The sequence below is a fragment of the Aptenodytes forsteri genome, unplaced genomic scaffold (genome assembly GCF_000699145.1).
Source record: "Aptenodytes forsteri isolate BGI_AS27 unplaced genomic scaffold, ASM69914v1 Scaffold8, whole genome shotgun sequence".
Lineage (NCBI taxonomy): Eukaryota > Metazoa > Chordata > Aves > Sphenisciformes > Spheniscidae > Aptenodytes > Aptenodytes forsteri.
Genome location: NW_008796218.1, coordinates 8,992,521 through 9,019,796, shown reverse-complemented (window position 1 = coordinate 9,019,796; position 27,276 = coordinate 8,992,521). Strand labels below are relative to the sequence as shown.

The following is a 27,276-nucleotide window of genomic DNA, read 5'->3' as shown; positions in this document are numbered from 1 at the left end:
CGTGGGGCAAGGCGGGGGCTGGGTCCGGGGCATCTCTGCAGAAGGCGCGTAACGCCTGCGCGAAGCCCGCTCCTCTCACAACCCGGGCTGAAACAGGTTACCCTTGGAGACGAATTCCCGTTTGAAGCGCCTGTTTTGTAAAGCTAAGGCTTATTTAGGAACACGTAGTGGTTTATCAGCATTTCACGTGTCCTGCGCGCAGATCTCGCTGGCAGAGAGGACTGCGGGGCCGTTTTGGACGGCAGGTCCCGCTCCCCAGGATGGGAGCACACCGCTTACACCGCGGGCCACTGCAAGCAACCAGACCCACTTTGCACGAAACAGGAGGACGGAAACAGCCACAAAATCCAGTTACCCAGGGTGGACACTCACTGGCTATAGTCCTTTTCCTCCCCTGCGTTTTCCTACCTCAATTCTCATTGCCGTCATGTTCACCAACAGAAAACAGTGATGCAGGAGTTCTGGTCCAGTCCCAGTTTGTCGCAGTCTGCCCTGTAAAATAGCAAAGTTCAAATCCTCTAGGCAGAAATAGCATGCAACCTTGCATTAAAACAATACAAGGTTCACAGGTAAAGATGGCATCTTTCATTTTCATACACAAACATCCTCCCTCAAGTCTGCAATAGGTACAACCCTAATGAAAGGCCATGAAAGCTGCGCCAACATTACGGGTAACGACTGCATTGCAATGCCAGTGCACCCAGCAAGAGGCGCTGCTGATTGCTTGGCTTTGCATTTGTGACTTTCTCTGCAGACAGCATGTACGTACAGTCCACAGTCTGTGCCGCAAACTACTGGCAAACGACCAATTAACTAGGGAAAGGGGGGGCAAGAAAGCTGAACGTCAGCTAGCGTGACGGGGGGAATAGGTATTTCCTACTTTCTTCCCTATCCCCTGGGCCAAAATTTTACTTTTGTGACAAGCAGCACTAACAAAGTATTTAACATCTGCAGACTTCAAATTGCTTTAAAAAAAAACCAAAAAGAAACTAAGTATCATTATTCCCTCTGCAGAGCGTAGGACAGGAGCACACAAGCTGGTGACAGACACAAAAGTCAATCGAAAGAAAACACAAGACTTTGAAGTCCAAGCCCACGCCACAAGGTTCAAAATAGTTTATCTAAAGTAAAAGCATGCCCATATCACACAGACACATCTTTGTCAGGAGGAAGAAAACAAATTGATCAAACCTACGGGGAAGGAAGGAATGCCAGGAATAACGTCACAGTGTGCCAAGCTGTAGATGGTGATACAAGGAGATGATAATAAATCTGATTTATTAGTTTTTGGAATGCTTGTATTTTACGTGACTTGTAAAAAGACAAAGAAAAATACATTCGGTCTCCCGTGGTACTGAAGTACTGACAATGGAAGACCAGAGAATTAATACCCTACCACACTCGTCTATCTTTTTTTGTTAGCATTAGCTTTTCCTCACCTGACTTCAAAAGCAGGGGAACCACTATCAAAATGCTACATATTACAGCTCCGTTCCTGAAGTAAATTAACTCCTTGCATCAGTGTCACACAGAGCCACTGTCCTCAGAGTATTGTAACTGAGCACAGGACCTCCAGGCTCCATGATTAAAAAAGCTAGATTCTCCCACCGAGGTGCTGTGACTTCTTATTTTCTGACAATGTGGCAGTGGTATGGCTTTGCCACTTTTACATATTTTGCTTTCATCAACTATCTACCATACATCCGTGTGGCAAAAGGCTCAAAACTCAAGGAGAATAAAGCAGAACAAAAATAATAGAGACAAGAAACATTCAGATCTCTCAGTCAAAATTTATCCTGAAGGTAAATAGGAACAAGTAAAGGATAATTTTTTTTTTATTTTCAAGACAGGACTTTCTGCCTACTATGACTAATAATTGCATAGCTATGCAATTACCAGTGCTTCTCTGAATTGCGCTATTGATAGGAAGCATTAATCTTCCCTCAAGAACAGGACTCTTCCTTGCCTTTAGTAAAAGAAAGGCCAGTAAGGTGTTTTGTAGAGCTTGAGAAACATTTAGAGGTATTTCTTGTTTTCTATATTAACTATTCCTAATGCTCCTGTGGCATTTTTCCTGATTATTTTCTTTTCTTTTGAGCCAAAGGCAGGGTTTTGGTCTATATAAAACTCTCTTTTTTTCCTCAAAGTACCAAGCCTAATTCTTTCCTCTTGTAACCTGTCTTACACAGATGTAACATCCACAGTTCCTCTGGTGTTACTGCTCAATTCACTGTTTTGAAAGCATGCAAAGAACCAAGTCTAGTCACTTCAGATGAAGAAATAACAGTCTTTTTGTGCATCCAATACATGACAGTAAATGGATTCCTAAATGAGAAAAAAACTGCCCTTGTGCCACTTGTCCTCAAAAAGTACAATGGAAAAAAGGTTAGGGGAAAAGAGAAGAAAACGGGGAAGATCACATGAGAATATAGTTCTACAGTACCACCTAAATACTATGATTGTTAGATCCTTTCAGGCAGACCCACTGTGGAAGAAAAGAGAGTCAGGAAACACATGGCATGCATACCTCCAGACAGAGTACATCTAAGGAAGGATATGATGCTGCTGTGCTATCGCTCCTCTGGCTTCATCAGGGAGGTCACAGGAGCACAAGCAACCAAGAACAGTACGATGCAGCAAGCCACTTTGCTGTCCTAGGCTGGAAAAGGAGGAGATGGCAAAGTAAAAGAATTCTAAACCAAGAATTCACAGAGGTAATGCCATAGAGTCAGAGATCAACAATGTTTTTAACATCTTTTGTCAGGCTATATAGCCAGAACCCAGATTTCAGACAACTGCTTCCTCTTCTGTACTACTGCCAGACATGCTTTAACAATGAACATATACTTTCTATTTTCTGATGAAGATCTCCCCTTTCCAACAAAAGTTACAAAAATGCTCTCATAACCACTCCTGCAAAGGCTCCCTAGGTGCATCGCTGGCAGTATGGATGGACTCCCAGCATGCGTGCCCACGCACACGTACAGAGCAGGAGCAGGAAGACTTAGGGCCACAGATGCTCATGTTAACCAAAGGTCAGAACAAGATATTTTTGGACGTAGACTTTTATTCTAAATATTTAGCACAGTGCCAATGAACAATGCAATGAGCCTTCATTTGCTTCCATAAAACGTTACAAAGAAGATATTTTTACTTACGCGCCAAGAGAAGAAGGTTTATATCCAGATTTTAAGCACGCAGGGAACCTGAGCCTACCTCAGTACTCAGGTAGGCTACTAGTATCCTACCTTTTGACTGTAGGGTTCAGGAAAGTCTCATAAAACTGTCAAGAATTAAAGTGGACTTCATACAAATTTTGTAAAACCTAAAATACAATTCCATTACATGAACTCCATTGAAAGTAATTTTTTATTTGTTTAAAATCAGATTTCATTTGCATCACGAAACAGTTCACATTATTGCTAAAAGATACTGGCAGCTTACAATAGACTAAAAAGATACAACAAACAAAAGCAAAACTAGACTACTTGTAAAACCATACTAGGAGAAACACAAAAGGTCAACATCATGCAGTCAAGCAAAAAGTAAGTACCCTAACAATCAAATCAAATACAAATAATTTAAGATAGCATTCCGAATATATGAAAGGAATTTTTTTAAGAGATATCAATTTATCAGCATATAACCCCTGCATTCAATAGGGCTAGCACAGCTGATGCCACCTGTAGTTCTCCCCCCACCTTTTTATTTTTCTGAACACACCCACTTGATATCCTTGTATTAGATTAATAAGCAGATAAAAACTTTACAGGTATTTTAAGTCATCTTGTTCCTGTTAAGCAAAACAGAATAGCAACGAAGTGATTAGACACATCTGCTCCCAGCACAGTTAAACTGATACAGTTAGCTAATAGCAACTTCCACCATAACTGAACATTAACAGACTTCCATAATGAAAAATTACAAAGGATATTTTCCCTCCGTTGCTCTCCGAAGACCTCTTCAACGAGCTTATCAAAGATAGAGCAAGCATACTCTATCAATAATGTAATACAGCTGTGCCTTACACTTAGTCTGAATTTGTCCATAGTCCTTCCACCATGAAGTATTTTCATAGTTTCACAGAAAGCTCATGCTCCAGATTATTTTGTGGGCTTTTGCCTAAAACTTTACAGTGAAGAGAAGAAACTGGTGAAAAATGTTTATCGTACTCATTTGGGAATAAAGGTAGAGAGATTATTTTTTTCCCCAGCTACAGAACAAAATTTTATCTTTAAAAAAATCAGAAGTTCTAAACTAATGTCATTAAAAAAGTAGGGTTACTGGCATCAAATGCATGTATGGGAAACACATCTCTAAAGATTTTGCCATTAATATCAACAGAAACAAAATGAGATATCTTTCTTACTTTCTATTTATTTTCCAGATCATTGAGTCAAAGAAGGATTATACTTGTGTTACCTATTATACTATCATACTGATCTAGTTTCTAAACACTAAGACTGCACAGAACAGTCTGCAAAGCTAACTGGCACCTGTCATCACAACTTCTTGTGTAAGCAGCCATTTGGGCATTAAACAAACTGCTATTTACAAGTAGATGTGCTCAGTTTGCAGTGTGTGGATTACACAGTACCTCTTTAATTACATGTATAGATTAATTAGGATAGCTGTCAGTTCTTGCATGGTGCCAAAAGCCCTCGGCCTGTAACACCTGTCTTTTCAAACACTTCTATCTGTTTAAACAACACACAATTTGTTAAAACAGGAACTGTATTAAAAATATCCTTCTCCCAGCAATTGGATTGATTCACATCACTAATGACTAGACAATGTTGTTCTGCGCCTCAGCAATGCGCTACTGCTGCCACTGCCTAGGTCCTCTCAGAGCCAGACGAACACTCTCATTGACCTTAACGGAAGTATGACTGACTGCCCCTTCAGACGTCTTACACAGGCACTTACTTCATCGTGCCCCTTCAGACGTCTTACACAGGCACTTCATCTCATTTCTGCAGTACTTTTATGCTCTCCAGTACTACATTCAAGGACATGCTTGGCATATGGTGGCTTATTTTCCCTCTCTTTCCTTCTAAGATAGATTAACAGAGTGTCAGAAGCCTGCAAGTAACTTGTGTCTGTCCCAAGCACACGCATGTAAAGCCAAAGTCTCAATTCAGGTAAATCAGCAGTAAATTCACCAGGGTAATTATCAGCTACTTTGGAAGCTGTTCACCAATCATGAACTAACACGCTCTCACCAAAGTTTGCTTTCAATGACATTTGTGCTTTGGAAGTGTTTTACAATGCGGTCCATCAGAACCGCTCTTTTGACGGTCACACCACAAAAATGGGGCGATCTACAAAAAGGAGAAAAATAAAACAGCGTAAACTTTTCAAAGATCATCAAAGGCAGGCTGTAAACTTGTCGAAGTGGACTCAGCTGTCATCGTGTGTCAGTTCATGCCTCCCTACCTCCTCCCAACCCTGAGAAACGAAGCAGCAAAGCAGCAGTAAGGAAGACATATTCATCAATACGAGAAATGCAATAGAGAGGGGAATAATAATACATCCAGAAGAAATAAGATTTTCAGAAGCGACTACTGATTTAGATTTGTCTGTTTCTGGGCATTCAAGCTAAGGGTATTTTAAACAGCCAAGATTTCAGGAAGTGCTGGACACCCAAATATAAAAATGGCACCCTGGAAGAGACCTCAAATTAAGCATCTAGTGATAGCAAAAGGATTCATTTAATTGTTTTTTCCATACATACCACTACTATTAACACTCTGCTTGATCCAGTCAACAAAAACACCAACATTTGTGTATACTCCCGGGTAGCTCTTCCTTCCACATCCCAAGCCCCAGCTAGTGATTCCATGAAGGGTGTAAAATCCCGAGTTATCTTCTGAAGGACAAACTAATGGGCCACCAGAATCACCCTGCACAAGGACAAAGGAATCTTGTTATGAGCTAACATCGCTCCTTATGTTTTTAAAATATCAGTTTAGCTACGAGAGGTCCCAGCTGCTCATGTGTTTGGGGGCTTCTGTTTTTAAAAGGCAGAGAAAGAAATAACCTTTGTTCAAGGGAAGTACCTCTTTTTGCAATAGGAGTAATTAAAATCCTACTATTAAGGAGTCTTTCACTGTAAATCACCTACCGCCTGTTTGCAAGAAAACAGTTCTTAGTGAGGTTTTAACACTCCCCTTTTCAGAACCCATCTGACCATACCCCAAGTGTCAGAAGGCAAAGGTGATGAGCGCAACTTACTGTGCACGAGTCCTTGCCTTCTTCCAGAGGGAATCCAGCACAGATCATCCTCTGGGTCACTTTACTGGGAAGATTTATGTAGTAGCTCTGACATGTGTCAAGCACCAGGATGGGGACTTCCAGCTGATGCAGTTTTTTCCCCCTTTCTCTGTCTTAAAGTAAAAGACATCTCAGAAACCAGTAGAGACATGAATTAGGGATTCCAGAAAGAAGCTTTACTCTTCCCCTTTTCAAATGGTCTCAATCTAAATTATCTGATTTCTTTCCTCCCACCCATTTTCCTGCATGTCTAGCTGAGCTTACACAAGTGAAAACTTTTTAACACGTCTGTTCTCCAGAAACTAATGTATAAGCAGAATGAATGTTACAACACAGAACATAGTATTTAAAACACAGCTACAGCACGCTCAACCTTCAAAATAGCAAAGACTGCATACCTTCATGTGCACCCCATCCGGTGACAACGCACACCCTCGAGGGCTGAACTGCCTCCTCCTTGGCAGGGAGGCACACTGGGCGCACGTAGTGGTTGAATTCTAAGGGCTCGGCCAGTTGCAGTAAGGCGATATCAGAGTCCATAGTGGTCTTATTAAAACTTGGATGTATAATATACTGCTTTACTGACCTTTTCTAGGAAAGCAAGGACATTGACATTTTCTGAATGCCTTGGAAATTTCAATCTTTAAGTAACTTTGGTTTTATTTCAGGCCATATGCAAGATGCATTAAGAGGAGGAAACATTTAAAAGCAGCTGCTGAAGCCACCAGCTTTCTTGTATTAGCAAGTCAAGATTATGCCTCTTGGACATGGATCAGGGAATGTGCAGGAGACTCCATCCAGCAAGCGTAGGAAAAGGGTCTTGGAAAAACATTTGTCCAGTCTGAGCAAAGTGGAAAGCTGTGCCCCAGTTATTTCTGTCTTGGTAATAGTCACCAGGGAATTTAGAGACAATACACTCCTCACTCACACATCCTCCAGGATACTGAGCTTTGGAGTTCATTACTGGTGAAGGCACAGATCTGTGTTGATACAATTTCTCTGACAGTCACACAAAAGCTGTTGTGTAACTGCAGATTAAGGTCAGCATGCCGGCTGTTAGACTGCTGCATCATGAACAATTTGGGAGATGCATTTTCATTAAAAACTATTTTCCAAGATTGATTTGGATTTTATTATTAAGCAGAACTTATAGTACCTGTCTGTATTCTTGCTCTGTAAGATCATGAAGTCCCGTTACCACCATCCATAACCCTCTGTACAGTTCCCTGAAAAAAAGGATAATTCTCAGGCTGGTTTAACAGCATTCTTGAAACCTGTGAATCTTAAAACCTCCTCCACCCCAAATAGACACTAGGCCCCTACATATTCCTGGGCCAACAACTCCTGAGGCCCATACTCCCATACAAATCTATGGAAATCTTCCCACTGACTTCTAGGGAGCATGAAATATTCTCATGATGAGGCAGTAGGATCTCTCAAACACAGCGAACCGAGAGAAAGGTCACTTTTATAAGGACTGGGGGTGCCTGATGCAGAACACAAGGGCTGCATGGCCCACATCATCCAGGGACAGTGAGGGTCCCTACCTTCTTACTGAAAAAACGGGTGACCTCTAAAACATTACTACCTATCAAATGACATAAAGAAATGCAACAGAAACCTTTCATTTCACCCTTTGGTTTCTTAACCAAACCCTCTCACTGCCTGAAAACCTGTCATAACTCCCTGATGAAATCAGTTGTGTAGAATCATTAAGCCACGTATGCAAATTCTGATGTGATGGGAACAAGCAATAGAGAATTCCTCCTTAATACTGCTCTTAAAGCAGTACCTTCAACACAGCGCAACGATACTCCTGACAAAGTTTTATAAACTAATATTTAGAAACTAAGAAGCCAAAGTCCAAAATTCAAAACAGCACTTGCATTTCAGATCCCCAGTTTTGTGGGGGTGGGGAAGAAAATCAAAGAAATGGAGAGTATAGATGTCTAAGCATCTTTGGCATTCGGGGCTTTTGAAAGCTTACCCTCATTTTCAAGTAACTGCAACTTCATTTGAAAACAGGCCAGAATACCTAATCATCAGCAATCCTGGGAGGATTTTTAAAAAATATTTTAATGACCCAATGTATGTGAATTTTAAATTAATGTACTTGTGATTAATTTGAACTTCAAAACAGGTAGCGTTCAGCCTAAGAGATGAATAAACAAATTGCAGTTTAGAAAGTATTTTAAAGAGTCCAAAAGTCACATGGACTATCCTTTCGTCTCCTCTCAATAAAGACAGAAAAATTGCCATGTAATCCGATTTAACAGATTGATAGGTTCTCAATAAGGGAATGGCATCAACCCTGTGCACAAAAGCCTCCTGTATGTTCTCCAAAATCTACACAAATTCAGTAATTTAAAAATTTTTTTCATAGGTTGATTCTACCTGGATGAACACATGCTCTGTAAATGACCCAAACACAAAGAAGTTACCTAAGAGTAAGTGATGGACGACAAGGGACTTAGTATCTTGTCATCTCTTCTGAAAACTGATCTGAATGAAAACCAAGCCTACAGGAGTAGGCTACTTACTTCCTTAGTAGCCACTATGATCCTAGTACATGTGTGTGGAGCAAAAGAATCCAGTGCGAGCTGTAAGTAGGTGGTAACCGAAACCGTGTCAGCCACCCTGGGCAGAACCACCAAGCTGCAGAGACGCACCGTGCAATTACAGACATTCCCAGGGAAAGGTTCATCCCAGTGTACTTACTTAGAATTAAAGCAGTGAGCAGCTGTGACAACCCATTCTTTGGCAAGAACTGCTCCTCCACAGATATGCTCATCTGAAATTTGTACACTGACCTGCCAAGGCCATGAGTATGGTACAGCTTCTTCACCTCCAATTATCCTACTGAAGATGAACCTGGGCTGATTTGAAGGCATTCCACAAATATCATCTGAAACAGAAAGCACTGATGTCCCAAGAAGAGCTACCCCATAGCTTCTCAAGCTTCCCCCCTCCCCTTTTTTGCTAAATCTGTCAACTTCCCTCAAAGGATCCAAATGTTCAGAGACAGCATGAGGACATGATCTTAGCAAAAACAGAGCTTCACCAAGATGAAAGCAACTTCTTACCTTCAAAAGTTTGAGCCTCAAACCTACAATGAATGTGGACTCCTCCCATTCCCCATCAAGTACTGGAGGGAAAAAGGGGAGTTCTAAACTGCTGGTTATTATTTTCAACTACCCTGTACAATTTGTAATTATTTTCACCAAAGCAAGTAGGTGTAAACTGATATACAAGCTGAAATAACGTCATTGCATTGCTGTAAATGACTTAACAAGATGAAGGAAACAAGAAAGATTAGCTTCTGCTATTCTAAAGCCAAAGCATAGAAGTGTTACTCTTCATCTTTTTATTTCCTCAAAATATCTTAATGAAAAATTCCGTGACAACTGCATCCATTAAATATTTGGAGAAAACATCATTTAAATCGTAGTCCAAAAGGTACTCCCTATTCCCATGAAGAAAATACAACTCAGGTTGGCTTACCTGTTGCAATCTGTATTTCTTCTTCAGTCATATCCATATCTTCAAATTCTTCTTCACTAGTTGAATCCAAAGTATCTAAATCTAGCAAATGAAAATAGCAAATGCGTTAGGAGGCTGTCTTGAGTGATATTTTTATTACAAAAATCACTTTTATTTCCTTTATTATAATTTTTGTAGAAGGAATAGATTTCTACAGTAGGGATCTGTGCTATTACATCTTCACGTGGTAGTAAAGTGCCATTTAAAATGCACCAAAATACTCTTACACAAAATAAAACTCTGAAGTTTTGGGTAGATTCATTGTTTCTCTTCACCCACTCAATAGGCCCTTTGTTTAATGCCTCAATAGGTTCACAATACAGTTTTTTCACTGAAACAATTTGTTAGATGAGAATCTCCTAGAGCAAAATAATTCTGAATAGCCAGATTCACAAGAGCCCTTTGTGCTGCCCCGAAGAGGCAGTTTCCCAAGTTACTGCTATTACCTGTTACATGAACAAAAGAGATTGTAGCTCTGAATCCTCCAAAGGTCTCTGTTTCATCAGAGTGAAAGACAACCAGCATCATAGCAGAGGAGCTTAGAACAGGTGCTGGTAGGGCAAATCCACAAGACTTAGCTAAAGATGAGAAAGCAAAGGTTCACTGCAGATTAACATGTACTTTTTCATCCTTATCTCAACAGTGGGTATCCAAATTCTATGTATTACAGCTCTCACAAGAGAGGGTGAAAAATAACTATGCACAAGGGAGGAGCAGAGATAAGCAGACTGAGGCTGAAGGACTGTTCTATTATTCCTGACAGTCTGTCCTTGTTCAGTACTTATCTCATAAGAACAAGGAGACTCTTGCATTATTTCACAAGAGTCTATTGCAGCACTCACTCATAGGTTGCCATTATGTATACAACACACTGGAAACCTGATTTCCCCTTGTTAGTGTTTCAGCACTAGCATCTGCTAGTGCTAATCTAAGCACCGGCATCAAGCAAGTGCTGAAATCAGTTGATTGGGACAGGTCTCCCGCTCGTTCAGTGTAAACCAGGGGAACCTCCAGCAAGGTGGCAAGAATTACATGAATGCTCATCTGGAGTGAAGAACAACTGGACTCTGAAAAGGAGACCTCTTGGGTGCTTTCTGTGTCTGATCGTTACTATAAAAACAAATTATTGTGTTATGCCCTTTTCTTCCTTTACATGAATTCAGAACTGCGTTTCATGTAGAATTTAAATACACAAAACTGTTCTGTTCAATGTGGTTTTGCCTCTGTAAGTGGAACAGAAGCAGCAATACCTGCAAGTATTTTTCAAGGTACCGAACCTATAATATCACCCGAGACTCTAGAGGCAAACTTGATTTTAGACTGAATAACAGGGCTCGTGAAAGTCATAAAAGAAATAGGTCATCCCCAAAATATCTCAAAAATCAAAAGTCAAACCAATTTCCTCCTCTTTTCCCACATCTTCATACACAGTCACTGCATCATAAGAGCAATCTTCACTCTCTTCTACTTCAAAAGACTGGTATGTAAGCTTTAAATAAAAAAAATGAAAAATTGAACCTTGTTGTTAAATTCACACAGAAAAAATTCAAAGATCTCGAATAGGGTCTTTAGTATTCTCAATGATTCCTTTAGGGTTTGGTTTCTGTGACATTCAGACCTCTCACAGGTGATACATAGCATATTACATTTGCTAGAAGAATCTGTCATGATAAAAATTAAACCAGGAAATCTTATTTTACTATAACCTAAAGGAGAAATCAAAACCTATCTGGCTTTTGGGGTGGAAAGTGATTTCTCTTAACTGCATCCAGCAGCATTATTCAAGCTTATGTTGCTTGATCCTGCTTGTCCTTAGCTGCATAATTTCTTGTTAACTCAATGGTGCCCACTTCCATTCTGTAGACACAAGAAGGGCTCATATTATACCTTGATTACATGGTCCTCTGGTGCACAAATAATCCATTGACAGCCTGCCATGTTGCTGTAGCTCTCTGGATAATGCATACTTTGTAACACCCCTTCTTCAAAAAGGACAGCTAAGGACTCACAGCCAGAATCTGGAAAACCAGGAAAACAAAAATGGAGGCATTGTGATTTCCTATTAAATCATTCACAGAAAAAAAATTTAAATCCAGAAAAACTCTTGTGGTGCTTTCACAAAGCTGAGAAAGCGAACAGGACAAGAGCAGCAAGCCAAATCCTCCTGTCTGAAAAAGATGTAAAGAAAAATTTTAATCTGTTCCCAGGCAGAAGAGCAATTCAACCCGTGACTATAGCATTCCCCTTTGGCTACAGGTAGTGCACCGCAGGCACAGGTACCTGTGTGGGGTGATAGAAGAGCAGGACACGGGCATGTCAGAAGAACATTTGCCAACTTTCTTTGGAGAGGAAAGTGGAGACATAAAAAACACAACCAGAGGACATGTCTTCCTGATGAGCTATGCAGTAGCAAGGCCCCTCAGAGGAGATTCCTCCCTACACTCTGCCCTTACGCTCTGCAAAGGAAAGAAACTAGCTGGAAAAGCTGCAGAAACAGGAACAACAGGTGTCTGGCTGTAACTGGGTTGTCCAGACTCAGCAGATGGCCCTTGGCCCTGCTCCCTAGTGATGGTGAACCACCCTGCACAGCAAAACTGAAAGCAATTCTCTACGACATGTACCTTAGCATTAGCTGTCTCCCTCAGGGCCTCTCCATGAAAGCATGCTTGGGACTAGCAAAGCAGCTTTCAGCTGGAAATTCTGCTCATTTGACTATCTTATTCAGTTTTAAAACATTCTGGAAGTAGGAAAGGAAATGAGATATTGTATAAAGTGGATGGAGAAGAGGCAAAGTTAAAGGAGGGCTTCTCTCAGCAGCATCTATCCTCTCTCTTTCGGGCATCCCAGTTTCTTCACAATGTCACACGGCAGCCTAACCACACTTGCCTTGTTCATAACATCATCCACATAGAAATATCATAGGAGCTTCCTCTGATTTATTTTCTCCCGAAAAAAATTTTCAGGTCACCACCCAAGAGTGCAGAGAGGTATATTACCAGACTTAGACTTACCAGGAAGAATATCTGGTGTAAGAGCTTTGTAGGTCATGGAAAAACCAGTTCCATAATCCTTGTTGTCAGAAACAAATTTCAGCGTTATACTATTGGAGCCAATCAAAATAGGTAATGGAAGATCTCCTCCACAGAATTTCCCTGAAATATAATATTAGAGAATAATCACTGTTTAAAGTCCTCAGTCACTTGAGAAAACTTGCATGTACCATTTTTAGTACTTAGCTATAAAAATTTTAGGATGAAAAGGAAATTGCCTATTCATCCTCTACATTCCCTATTAATCCATTAGCCCAAATAGATGCACACTATTAAAAACTGAAAATCCTTTACACCAGAAAGTCGTATGCTGACACAGTTCCCTACCAGGCATTTTCCATTCTTTTCTCCTCCCACACTCTTTGTCTTTTATTTTAGATCATACGTCACAATGTAGTCATCATGAAAACATAAGTAAAACAATCAACCGCAATGTCCTCATTGGGTGTACTTGCTGTGAGAACGAAAGAGTACGCTGACAGATTATTTCCAAGAATAAAGGGACGGCAACTCACCAACAAGTCTGTCATCTTTTGAATAGACTGATAAAGAATCATAGTCACAAAATGTTTCTGGCTCTATATCAAAGTGGGAAAAACGAAGCAATATATCGTTCCCTTCTGGTACAAAGAGAGTCCATACACACAATCTGGAACAACAAATGAGTTCCCGTTCACAAAAGTGCAACAAAAACACAACCACACCGGTACAGGGAATAGTTTCTGGTGAAAGACTGTGTTTTGTCTACTTACTGGTGGTTTTGATAGAACTGTTTGGGACTTCCAGGGAAATGTAATTCTCCTTCACTGTCAGGGAGTTTGCCATCCTGAATGCTACAAAATGCTGTGTTGTAGAGTTAAAACAAAATAGAAGGAATCAGGTTTGGCACATACGCAGTCATCTGTTCCACCAAAAAGCTCAAACATCTAGAGAATATTGTGAGACTCAAGATTGCTCAGCTGTACCTTGTTTCTGCTGGCAGACTGATGCTGGGTCTTCTCTCTTTATTTTGGGATTATGGTAAGTCAGTTTTAAAACACGTAATTTGGGAGCAAAAATGAAGCACTGCCAACGCGCTATCGTATTTTTTGTAAAAATGGCAGTGCTTGCTTTTTACCTTAAAGAAACTATTTGTTAAGTGAGGATTTCAGTATAAATATTTTTCAGGGAGTAAAAACGCATACTCAGGACATAAGAAAAGTGGTCATTGCAGCCCATTTGTAACAACGTCCTTAGCTATGTTACAGCAGGACACTTTTGCAACAGTACGATATGGTATTAGACACTTTAATAGAAGAAGCAGAAGCTTTCCTCTCCAGATAAGTGTCACTAGAAACACAATTACTTACAAAAATTACCTCCTCTTGCCTTTTCTTCTCCTTGCAAGGTAAGCCAGTAAGACATTTATCAACAATTACGTATATGAAATAGATGTGGGGGGGAGTTGCATTTGATTCATAGAAATAGACACCAGACAAGTAAATAGATTCATCACAGACTGCGCAAAAGTACTACTAATTTACCTCATACTTTCTGTTTAGAATCTATATTTTTATACAGAATCAACTTCACTAACTAGATTTCATGCATTGCTTGAGGTTCTGTTCTACATTTTTCCCATTAATTTTATTTGCATTTCAATAAAAATAGGGCTTTTATATATGTAGATGTCTTAAGGAAAATTCCTTTTTGAAGTCACCAGTACATAAGCACCACCCTACATAAGTAATTTTATTTTTTTTTTTTTTTTTTTTACAGAACCAGTAAGAAAGAAGTATATATTTAAAGTATACATTTAAAAGTGCTTTGATGAGTCAAGCTTCTTCATGTTTCTTCCTTCATAGATTATATATCAGACTATTTTTGGGGTCTTTTTATGCTCTAACACAGATGGAAGGTACTGAAAAAATACTGTACTCACCTGTGGAGCTTTTCATTTTCAGATCTAATAAAGGAGGGATAGGGAAGGGGGTGGAAAGAGAAGAATAAATTACTGTAGTTTTGTATTCATAATGTAGGCTTTTTTTTAATCCGCGTGAAATGGTAATTTTATACAGCTAGCACTAAGGCAAATTCAGATGCTTCTTGGGGACACAGTGCCTACAATAAACTAGGCTTAGAATTAAAACAAAATTGCAAGTTCAGGCAATGCTGACTTTGGAGTAAACAATTCTGGTGTAGCCACTTCTAGAATTAATCATACATTGATAGGCCACTGCTCAGTCTGAGCAGCACAGTACTCTCTTTATACGCACTCATTGAGTAAATACTATACATTTCAGGTAAGGGTAGCAGAGTCCAACTGCTAGCATCACATCAGGGACACAGAGACATTAAGCTTGACAGCAATTACAGTTAAGATCTTTTGCACCAGTGTGACAGTATAAAAGAGCGAGCAAGCAAAACCTAGTGCACTGCAATTGAGAATTGTGTTTTCACTTTACCTACCAGATCGCTTTTTCTGTTCACTGGAGCCAATACACTTGAATTACTGCAATAGTTGATCATACTATTTTTTCCTGATAATAAAATGGGCCAACTAGTAAATTTTTTTAATAAAAAGACCCTGTCTCTCTCTTTTCTTTTTTTTTTGCCTAATTGAAAAACAAAATATTTTTCAGAAGCTAAACCCTTTTCATTTTTCTCCGATATTATTTCGGAGGGTTTCTTTTTTTCAATCACCAGTTGAAGCTGGTTTCTAATGGGAAAGTTTTATCTTTTTTTCCCTCACAATTTTTTTTATTATCATTGACTAGCAAAACTTCTTAAACACCCCTCAGTTTTTCAGTTCTCTGTGTAAATTTTAACACAATCTCCTTTTAACAAAAATAGCCCAAACTGGAAGAAAATATTAATTCAGTTTCTTAATGCCCTGAGTGAAGTTCATCCCTGGATAGACTGTCATCTATATCTCCGGCTCCATGACTTTGGAAGTGATGGATAATTTTCATGCTGTTCCCCTGCATGGAGGGCATATGTAGCTTTCAGTTCTCTGTGTAAATTTTAACACAATCTCCTTTTAACAAAAATAGCCCAAACTGGAAGAAAATATTAATTCAGTTTCTTAATGCCCTGAGTGAAGTTCATCCCTGGATAGACTGTCATCTATATCTCCGGCTCCATGACTTTGGAAGTGATGGATAATTTTCATGCTGTTCCCCTGCATGGAGGGCATATGTAGCTTTTTGGGCAGAGAAAGCAAAAATGCTTCTGAGAGCAGGCCTTTTCCTCATGTAGTCAAATGTCTGATCCAACACGTTTTAGCTGAGAAAAATGACAAGTGACTTTGAAGAGGTGCGTATGAAATTTCAGACACTTTCAACTGGTGAATTTCCACTTAAAAACAAAAATACCAGGCTAACCGGCTAGCTGGATAAAAGGACCATTCTTAAAGTTTAAAAAAAAAAAAAAAAATACACACACACACATATATAGTCCAAGTAGGAGACAAAGTGGAAGAGAAGCAAATATTTACAATGTTCTCCATTTATTTTTGGCAACTGCCAATCAGTACCATATACTTAAAGGCATTGTGAAATGCTATAGTGCTTTGCCAGGAAAAAGGGGGGGGGGAGGAATAAGTGCTATATCTTGAAAAGATAAAATTAAATGAAATATTATTATGAGACAGAAGAGTTGTCAAAAGTGAAGGACACATTACTGTGAAGACTTAATACCAGCACTCATGTTCTCTTGAATCCAGGAAAGCACCGCACTGAGGTCTGTGAATATTCCTGGAGATCCTCTGTCGTAGTGTTTCTTCTTCTCATTACTTATCCAGCCACGAGCGCATCCCATCCCCCAGGAGATCACACCAGCAAGAGTCCAGGCACCATGCTTACGTCGGCATAAAAGAGGGCCTCCTGAGTCTCCCTGTAAAAAACAAGTATAAACCCACAGCTTACAAAAGTGCATGTGTACCACTGAGCAAGCCTTAAAGAGTTTATTGAGTTCTCTTTTGTGCCATGCTAACAAACCTGCAGCATAGGGAATAGCAATTTTAAAAAAACTGTGAAGAAAGGCACTTTCTTTTTTATTGTGTTTAGTCAGGATTGTCAAGACAGGGGGAGAGAGACTAATTCCCTCATGGGGGCGCATCTGTTGTGTTTTAGCATGTAAAAAGGAGTGAGGAGCTTTTTTTTTTTTTTACCCCCATGACAAGGAACAATCACTTACCCTTCATGTCACTTCCTTTCCTTCCTGTAATCCAAGGCAACACGTTCTACTTTCCTCCTTAGGATCTGAGCAACATTAACTAACTAATTTATCAAGTGTTCTGAAGTTAGAAAGCCCCAAGCATTATTGCACTGGAATGCATTGCAAAATTGCTCTCAGGAACCTGTCATACAACTCATACAATAATTAAAATGGAATGATGTAATTAAGTGCATTGCCCCATACAGAACCTTTGAAAGAATTCACACATCAAAATAAATACACTCCAAATATCGCATTTTACAGTGTGTTTATTCACTTAGGCACACAGAGCCTTGAGCTTCTGAGAAACACTGGTAAGTACACAAGGCCCCCTGTTCAGCTGACCTGGCAGGCATCTTTTCCTCCATCTGGAAATCCAGCACACATTACAGTGTCACCTTGGATGGGTTTCTTTAAAGTTGATAATGCTCTTGAACACTCCTTACTGTTTAGGATTGGTAGATTGACTTCATATAAGACCTGAGGGAGTACTCCATCTGAAATACAAAAAAAATTGCTCATAAGAAATGCTGAAAGGTGAACTTAATGTCACTGCTAATGCACAAAAAAAAAGTTGTAAACTTGCTCCAAGCCATTTTATGGTTACATAAACATCCAGTTTTGCGTACATAAGCAGTTTTACTTCAATAAATTTAAAAATGTTTCAAAACTGACATACAGGTCTATATATTGCAGCGATCCATTTTGAGATAATTCACGGGTAGGCATAGAAGCTAGCAAAGATCCCATTTTGAGATTACAATTCTTATGACGAGTTGATGGTTTTTTCTGCTCTATGACCTATGCAATCAAGCTCTTAGCTTCAGAAATAAGACACTGAGAAACCTAAATGTCAAAGAACAATGAGTGGCTTACTCTCATTTAAACGGCCCCAACCACAAGCGGTGCAGATATATCCTGCTTCAAACTTCTCACCTGGATCAGGAAGACATGCTGGCAAAACTGATGAACCTGCCACACATGGACATGAATTTTATTGGTAAATATTTGAAACAACAACAACAACAACAACAAGAAGCTTCCTTGCTCAGTTAGGTTTTTTAAAAACTAAAAAGTATTGTTATTTTTGTGGCATCTGAAAAATTAATCTGGCATTTGACAATTTATCTGTGCCTCCACTTCGTCGTGTTTCGGAATGGAAAAAGAAAGCCAGGAGCGCCACAAGCTTCAGCTCAGGCCTTGCCATTCAGCTTGAACTTAGCTGCTATCATGATACAAACTTCCATTAGAAAAAGCAGTCGCTCACCTTTGCGGCGGCAAAGAAGGAGCAACCTAGTGACGTGAGCTGGAGCCTTTGGAAGAGCAAAGTGTGTGCACCTCAATATTACGTGGAACTGACGTGAAGTAGCCTTTCAGAAAACCTGACCGTAAGGCAAAGTCAGCGTACAGCTGAGAAATGGCTGGCTTACAGGCCAGGAAACGGTACTACCGGCTGTCCTCCCCTCACCTTCCCTTTCCCCTTACAGCCCCCAGATGGACCATTCTGCCACGACCGAAGATAATCCCACGCTCCTGTCTGCAGTCGGCAGGAAGGGAAAAGGGGGCAAATAGCAGAGGGGGTGTGAGTAAGGTACAGACCGTACTGCGGTACGCTCTGAGCTCTGGTCTGCCTTTGACTAGCTTTACTGTTCGCCAGAGGCAGAAGTCTCCCCCTACACCTTAGATAAAAAATAATCACCCCTTTGGTCAAATTTCAATCTCCTGCATACAAAGAACAATACCTTTTTCTTCAAGGGGGTATTAAGTCTGAAGAAGACCTTTTAACTCAACTGATAAATTTTTCTGACTTACCTCTGGTATTTTAAATACTTCAGTTGCAAAATACTCTGGAGATTTTTAGTGGTGTAATCTGACAGCTGGGAAATGGGTTCAAACTGAGTTTCAAGACTTTTCACAGCACGTGGGAGAAACAAAGGCCTTACCTTCCCCACTGAAAAAGATCACAGATAACTACGGCCTTACTGAAGTTGAAGGCTCCATCCAGCTTCAGAAGGGCAACGTCATAGTTCATCGGCCTTCTGGGGTCAAAGTTTGGATGCTTAATGACATATTTAACAGGGAGTGTCTGCTCGCCATTCTCCCTGATCCTCAAATCATGCTCTCCTGCAGTGACATTCAAGTACTGGAGTAGGTTCCTGTAGAATAGAAAAATAAAAGTTCAGCTACGGAATCTTCAAAATGAAAGGAAATATGTAGTTGTTTTTAAACAGAAAAGTTATTACTACTGATACCTAATACCTTTCATCTTCAGATTTTAAAGCACTTAATACGTACAGTCAGCAAGAGCTGAGCATGCCCCACAGTAGAAACTGGGAGATGGAAAGGGCTGAGAAGAAAGATGATTTAGCTATACTCCTGACTGAGGTTTGGTGGTCCGCTAAGGAACCAGGTCCTCTTACTGTGTTTAAAAATGTTCAGTCACACTGCTTTTTGAAGAAGGAGGGAAGGTTTGGACATAGGAAAGTACAGAAAAAATAAGACCACTTCTCTAGCATTCTCAGTTTATACCTTAAAAACATAGTGAATCCTGCTTTAGGGCTTCTAGTACCAGATCAGATGTGCAGCAAGGAAACACAAAAGCAATCATTATAAACTTTTTATTCTGCTTCAAATTTATTCACAAGACTTGAAGAATCACTTTTGTGTCAGGAGGCTTTATGCTGATTTAGATATTGCCTGTCCTTCTGTAGTTAATATAAACCCTGCAGTTATTGGCTAATTTGACCAAGATGTGATCACATACAATGCCAGATACAGATCAAATTTATAATTCCAGGTGACTTAGTATGAAGATTCAGTATTAACTATAAAGGAATTAGAATCTCAGCGAAGCCACCACAGAATCAGGACTGAAACCTTCCATACAACATTCACAGACCTCTTTTTTTTTTTATTAAGCACTAAGACTGAAAACCATCAGCATGCAAGAGGTCAGTACTACATCCATTCGCCATTTAATTGCATATACTCTGCCAGTTGCTACCTCTCTGAAGAAAAAAAATTGCAGTCACCTGATGATTATAGTTAGGTACAGATTTTTACCTACACTTCCAAAATCAGTGTCCGCCAATCCCTGTAAGTTTATTTTATTCTTAATTATTTTTGAGATGTTCAAAAGTTTATTTTTTTCTCCCTGTCTGTTAAAGCATGAAAATATTGGTTACAAATGAAAGGGTAGCACCTGTAAGTAATCGCCACAAAAAGATGCTACAGCACACACACACACACTTTTACAATCAGTGTTTTTCCACACCTGCAGCCTGCTCCTGAAATACCACATCCATACCTGTCTAAGACGCAGTGAGCTGCCGTGACCACCCACTGAGCAGAAACAATGGTGCCTCCACAGAAATGCTTTTGCCTTCGTTTCAAGGAAACCTGCATCACATAAATGCGGCACGTCAAATAAAGAAAATCTTTAGATCTGCTCCGATTGCACGTGAGGAAGAAAGGAGAGAGTACATGCAGGTACTCCCTGAAGATTCACACAGCTAAAGTACATGCTGCATTTCAAGCGAACACTCTTTCGTGGCATTCTTATGGTCCTCGAATCTAAGGGATCCTAAACCTTGCTGTTCCCGTCAGCTGTGACTTGGTACCTGGATAAAAGCGACATACACGTAATAAATGCCAAGTCACTGAGGTACTCGGCACGCTGTAAAGGTTACTAGTTAGTTGAGATTTTTTCCTTTGCAGGTCGCTGGGAGCACTGGAAATCCATGATGCCTGACAATAGTCGGGGGCTGGCTGTGGTGTCCTTCGGTCTCCTCCTATTTTTGAGTAGTTTCACCCATGCCTCTTTACAATAGACTAATCTACAGATGCTCTTTCAGAAAGAATGATAAAATAATAAATGATAAGCAAAGGTTTCTTAGAGAGCAGGACAGGTTCCGTGTCCTCTCTGCCTGCTTCACTGCTTTTCATAAAAGCAGAGAGGAGCTCAACAACACACCGTAAGTGTCAGTAAGCACAAAATACCCGTTTTCTTCTTTTGTCATTTCTATGAAAAGTCAGGACTTTGTTCTGAAGATAAAACCACATTTGCTTGTGCAAACCTGCCATGGATGTGAGCCTTGTTTCACCTGGTTTCCCCCAACAATCCGAGTGAAAAGGTTAAGGTAACTCCATGGTTTTGTCTCTTGAACTTTCTGACCGCACTTAGGATCTGAGGAGTAAAAGGGGGAAAGAAGGAAAGATTTAGACTGGATTTAAGTTTTTCTACTTTTTAGTAACAGAGAATTGGAAGGCATGGCCTGGCGCAGAGGTCAGTGCAATCTCTCTGCCACGACAGGAACCTTCTTATAATTCCTACTACAAACTGCCCAGACTAAGGCTAAATTGGGCTAAGAAAAAGGCGATGTACTTTATTTTGCGGAAGTTCTCCAAATGAGCACTTTTTGGTTTAATTGTATCACAAATACTAAATTTTGCCTTCCATGAGGAAATATATGTGTGTGTGTATATATATGTTAATGTTCTCGTTAGGTCCATGCTTACTTGAACTTTCTGAATGCCAACATTCTCTTTCAAGCAAATTTTGGGATTATTTTGGGACTAAGTAACTGTTTCATTATTGCTTTCAGAAATCTCTTTACACCCAGCATTTGTACTTAAAATATTTTGGACAAACGGGGTCAAAATGCACACCATACAGACCTTGATGACCAACAACAGTGGCTGAATTTCTCCAGAACATCTACTACTAGGCCAACTTTATTTCTTCTTTACTCACTATTGTTGTCATCTACTATGGCTAAGTAAAGCTGATAATATTTATGTATTTGTAAAGGAGTATATTTATAGAAACAAACATTTGTGGTGATAACTACTGATTTGGTAGTATTTTAAGACAGACAGAAGCCAAGCAACCAATTCTGCCAAGCAGCATATTGTAACAGAGGAATTCTTTGTAGTGCAATTCCCAAACCCAGCAGTGGCCACAATTTTTTTTTTTCTTCTTAAAGCTGTATGAGAACTCAATGAAGCCAAACACCTCTCATACATTTGACTACAAATTCTGTTAAACACTACACTGGGAAAAATTTAGCATCCATAAGCTTGGAACGTTTTGTTGTTGTTCTGGCAGGTAGGTGGCTGTATTCAAAGGATGGAGGACCAACACTTGTATACACGTCTGGAAAATGTGGAATCCTCCAAACCGCAAAATGCAGCTTAAAACACCTGTAAAAAGGGTTTTGCAATCATCCTCAGGATTAGCATGGCTGATGCAAGTGATTACAGTGCCACAATAATGCTGACACAATTCTACTCACCCTAGCTTTTAAATAAAAAAGGCTTTATCTAGAAATGATCCAGTTCATTTATCTGATTTCTTTCATTCTTTCCTAATTCTCAGTGCACCCACCTTTTTCCCATGTGCAAAGATACAGTGAGGAAAGGGGAAAGAGGAAACAGAGACAAAATTTAAAAAAAATAGGATTTAGGTTTTACCAAAAGGAATTTGGTACTGAGGAAATGGGCAAAAATAAATAAATAATAATTAAAAAAAATCAGATTCACAATCTAAAACTTTCCTTTTTTCTTTCAGCGTTGAACAGGTTTATTTTCCCAACATATGCAAGATTAGTTTAAAAGTCACAAGTTAATATTTATATTAATATTATACCAGGCTTATATTATCTATATTTTTACAAACTCTCAAAATCTTCTGCTCCGTAGCATTCGTAAGCCCAAGAGATTCCTGCCTGCTTTACAGACTGCTTCAGGACCAATGTCCTTCACCGGTCGGATGAGAGATTTCTCCGTAAACTGCATCACATCCATTTGCATGGCAGGACGCTGAAGCAAGAGAAAACCATTCTACAGAATACTATGCTTTGGACTGCTTAAGTGAGCAACTTATTATGACGGTTTTGATACCACATCTGTTTTGACAGTCAAAATAGAGTTTTTACAGTGAAAACAAGTGATTTGCAGAATTTAGGAAATCGAGCTGTAAATTTCCCTTTTTTACTACTGCAAATTTAAAACGGAAGCAAAATGGTTATGCAAACAGCCAAGCTCTGGTTTCCATTCCAGTTTGCCATAAATCAGTAAATCTTCATGAGGAAACAGGAACAACTGCAATCGTTAATTGTTCAAAAAAAAGAATACTCTGGATTTTAAGATGTAAGACAATGGAAGAGAGGACTCACTGTATTTTGTTTGCAGCCCATGGGTAACACGCTAAACCATGACCTTCATTAACTTGCTGCAAATCTGAGAGTATCTAGTTTTATTTATTTAACTATAAAACATATTCATTTAATGTTCTTCATTCTGAATCATCAAGGAATCAGACAAAAGTTTCATAAGAATTACTCATTAAAAGATAACTTTCAGTTACAGACTTGGATTGGAACAAAAGCAAAGAATGAAAACTAGACCAATTATTCTAATGCTACCTTGTGGCCAGGTCTACGAGCTCCTAGGGTCAAAAACTTAGGGGGTGAAACTAGCGTGGCTTCTTTATTTCAGCACTGACTGCCATGCTTGTCACTGCCTAAGAATAAATCCATCAGTACTTAGAAAACTGTTAAAGCTAGACGTGAAATTTTCATCCTACCTTTCTGAAGAGTGGATGGTACAGCACGGAACTCTGTAATACAAACTATCCCCGTCAGGAGTAACTGCAGCTTACTGGGGGCAATGCGCATCTTGGGGTGCTAAATGACTGAGTGAAAACAAGGAGAGTTTTTATAGGGAAAAAGAAGCCCAAGTACTACGCTGCAGGAGAACAGCAACTAATTGAAGTAGAAGTTACTCATTAATCCAGCCATAAAGCACTTACCTGCACAAATAAGTTTTCCAAATTTAACGGAGCATGATTCTTTTATACGCCATTACTGAAGCCTTTGCTGTAAAACACTAGCTAAAATCCTCCCTAAAACTAGTTTCCTCAGGCAAAATGACAAAATGACTTTACCATTGCATGCTTTCCTAGCAGCACTTACCCAGGCTGATCTACACATCGAAGTAGAACATACATGAACAGAATGTCAACTGCTATTTGCCCCTACAAGTTCTACAGCTCTTGAAGAGGCAATGCTCTATTTCCTGCACACTTTCTATTTAGCCAATTTCACAGACCTGAGAAACATAGGAAAAGTTCATCATTTTGTTGGCAGCATCCTCCATGTTGTATGAGACAAAGATAGCTCTCTGCATCAAAGTGTCATTTTTTCAAAAGAGCAGTGTTTACATCCCATTTTTGAACATGAACTAGCAAGGACAGGGCTCAGCTTTTTAAAAATATTTCAGTATTGCTGCCATCAGCAGTGCCAGTTCCGAGTCACTTTGATGGCTAAGCTCCACTTTTAATAGCAATTTAAGTGCAAGTCTCTTAGAAGGCTATTCAAATCCTAAATAAGGAACACACCAGCAGCTAAATTAAAAGATTTCACAAAACAGAAAGCATAAGTGAAATCACCCTGTGAATTCACCACTTAAAACTTTTGTCTCATCAGTTTTAGCAAGTATTGCCTGGCTTGGAAATGAAAGAACAAAGTGGTAAATACAATTAAAATACTATCTGAACTCTCTGAATACTATGAATTCATATAAAATATAAAAGCACCAAGACAGACATTAAAGTCATCAAGAGAAGCAACAGATTTACTCTGGATGACAGAAGCCACAAGTTTCATTTGTACCAGAAAGGGCAAGGGATATTTATACCAGGGAACAAGACAGGGGAAAACATTGTTTGTTTTCTTGGCTTCCCCTCGCTTTGTAAAAAATAATTCAGTATTTCCACCTTCAATATTCCCCCAAGAAACATAATTTTCACATGGGAAACGCATCAAACTTTGAAGACAGAAACATGGGGTAAACAATACATGCATGTTAATAGGAATTTAAGTCTTGGACACCTTCATAGTCGTAACCTATTAAAAGTACATTTTTTCAAGATGCCAACAGGTAAATGCAAAATATATCTTCTTTTAAAATAAGTTGCAACAGTAATTAAACAGTTTCTCTTTTTGTGGTTGTCCATTACTATGGACAAGACTCATGTTTTTTAATTCTGCTCAGGCTCCCAAAGAAAACAGTCTTATACGTGACCCATCAGCCCCAGTCTATTGAATATGTTCTGTTATTTGGCCAAGGATTTCACAATACCCTCCCAATCCACCATCAGTCAAAATCCTAACAATCATTTATGTATTTATTCAATTCTAGGGTTTTGTTTTTCTTTTCCTCTGCCAGTCAGAGGATAACAAAAACCAGCTTTTACTCTGAATATGTAATTTCATAACAAACAACTGAATACAAAACCTGGCCTAGAAACTTTGAGTTGCAGTTGTTTTTTCTGTTATAAACATACAGAACTTCTTAAGACTGCAGTTTTCTTACAGGTCCTGTGGAGATCCCCAATTCTACAACTTCTGAACCCTGCATCACCAATATCATTCCAGCTCTAATCAAAAACTTTGAAGGCTGCTTTCCTTCATTAATTCCTTTGTATTTTGCAGGGACAAAACAAAAACCCCAAACGCCCAAAATCAGTTCCATGTACAGTAAAGCTCTCTGATCACCCACCACAATGGCATCCTTTGGAACAATGCGATCCGACAGGATGATATAAAAACAAGAATAAACAATCTCTGCAGTCGTAACTGACACTGTGCAAACTGCATCTGTCTCATTACTGATGAGAAATAGAAACATCCAGCCCACTGGCAAACGGAGAAACAGTCAGCGCATGTCAAATTTATGACAGAGAGGCAACACTTACTGTGCAGCAGCCAAAGAGGTCAGAAAGAAAAAGCATAGAAGGGCACGTTCTGTACAACCTGCTCCTTGTCTGGGATGGCAAAACAGAAGCGCAGGCTTTCTTGTCCCACTATTCTTTGTTCTCCTCTTTTGCTACCTATTTATCTTTCTCCTGAAGCTGTTGTTATCTTTATCCTGTGTGCAGGCAGAGGCACTAATGACTTTACCTACTTCCCCCACGGGATAGCTGCTATTGCTCCCAGAACTCGCAGCTTTGGCAGGCAGCGCCGCCAGCATCATTCCTCAAAGAAAGGCAAAGGTCAAATCTTACGACTTGATCTCCATCCACGCATGTGCTCCGAATCTCAATGCAGAGCTGGCTCTGTATCCTGTTAGCATCCTGTACCTTTGTAGTAAGACAAATCAAAGCCATTAAATCACCAAGTGTCCAAAATGCCCATGTGCTTGGTACGTAGGCCTGATCCATGTTTTAGTAGGTAGAGCCAGTCCCTAGCCCCAAATTAATGCGCTAATCGATGCTAGTCAGTCTGGCCTGTCCCTCCTTTTGCTGTGCATTTGATTTACAAGCATTTTATTCCCCAAAGTATGCTTGATGCTGTAGAAATATATAAAACTTCTTCTTCCTATGAGATTATTAAAAAAATAAACATGCACACATACAGATAAGTTTAAGACCAAAAGAAAGCAAAGAATATAGCTAGAATAGAATAGACTAATATTCATCATCAGAACCTTCCAGAACGGTTGCTCTGTTTTTCTGGTTTTTGAGGGGTTTTTAAAGGGGGACGAGGGCTGGAGGGAGGGAACGCAGGCTGCTTTTCAGTGAAGATTAGTGGACAACTGCGATGGCCAGACTGCAAGACGTAAAAAACCACTTTCTATTCTTGCTAGAAAGGTTGCTTTGTTGCTCCTCCTGTCCAAGGAGGAAGAAAGGTGGAAAATTTATTCAAGTAGTGACAATGCGAAGTTTAAGAGAAGAGGGAACGAGGAGTGAAGGACAGAGGGTGGGGATGGTAAAACAAGCAGCAAATGCTGGTTAGTAATTAACCTGTTAGAAGATCAGTAGAAAGGATACATTTAAATTGGAGGGCTTTTTGTTGGGTTTGGTTGTGGGTTGGTTTGGGTTTTTTTTAAATGCAATGAGCTGTGCTTTCAAGGGTCACTGATCACATCCAAACCGTTTGCAAGGTCACTGCTGGAAAACCTGTTAACTCAATGACATTAATGGTTTCATACTTAAAACAAGATATAATGTCTTAAAAATATCAAACTTCATAAATCTTATCATTCATGTACTACACTTATGAATCCAGTAGTTCTCAACTGAAAGCAGACTTAAATAGGGTTAAATGTATTTATGTTTTGATAGTTGTTCATGAATTCTGATTTTCCAACAAACTTATTTTTCACCAGTTTTAGCCTTCTGTAATTCCAATGACTTGATTCCAATTATGCCAGA

At 39.5% G+C, this 27,276-nt stretch overlaps 2 protein-coding genes across 2 annotated transcripts in view; both read right to left on the bottom strand.

Annotated features, from left to right (window-relative positions):
- Nucleotides 1-429, bottom strand: part of LOC103906850 (NADH-cytochrome b5 reductase 2) — a 22,526-nt gene extending 22,097 nt beyond the window's left edge. The window contains exon 1 of the mRNA XM_019474494.1: nt 409-429. Coding sequence (XP_019330039.1) covers nt 409-429 — 21 coding nt within the window. The remainder of the gene's footprint in view (nt 1-408) is intronic.
- A 4,803-nt stretch (nt 430-5,232) lies between these two features.
- On the bottom strand, nt 5,233-23,737 carry OVCH2 (ovochymase 2). The gene is made up of 22 exons (XM_019474493.1): nt 23,647-23,737; nt 21,137-21,246; nt 20,368-20,459; nt 19,320-19,343; nt 19,044-19,216; nt 17,937-18,032; nt 17,406-17,557; nt 16,541-16,736; nt 14,785-14,808; nt 13,616-13,706; nt 13,379-13,512; nt 12,825-12,965; nt 11,701-11,831; nt 11,209-11,302; nt 10,260-10,391; nt 9,775-9,855; nt 8,992-9,178; nt 7,430-7,499; nt 6,672-6,864; nt 6,235-6,386; nt 5,735-5,903; nt 5,233-5,321 (listed from the first exon to the last, which is right to left on the bottom strand). The coding sequence occupies exons 1-22, from the start codon at nt 23,735-23,737 to the stop codon at nt 5,299-5,301; spliced, it is 2,556 nt and encodes an 851-aa protein (XP_019330038.1). The 3' UTR covers nt 5,233-5,298.
- Nucleotides 23,738-27,276: the final 3,539 nt, after the last annotated feature.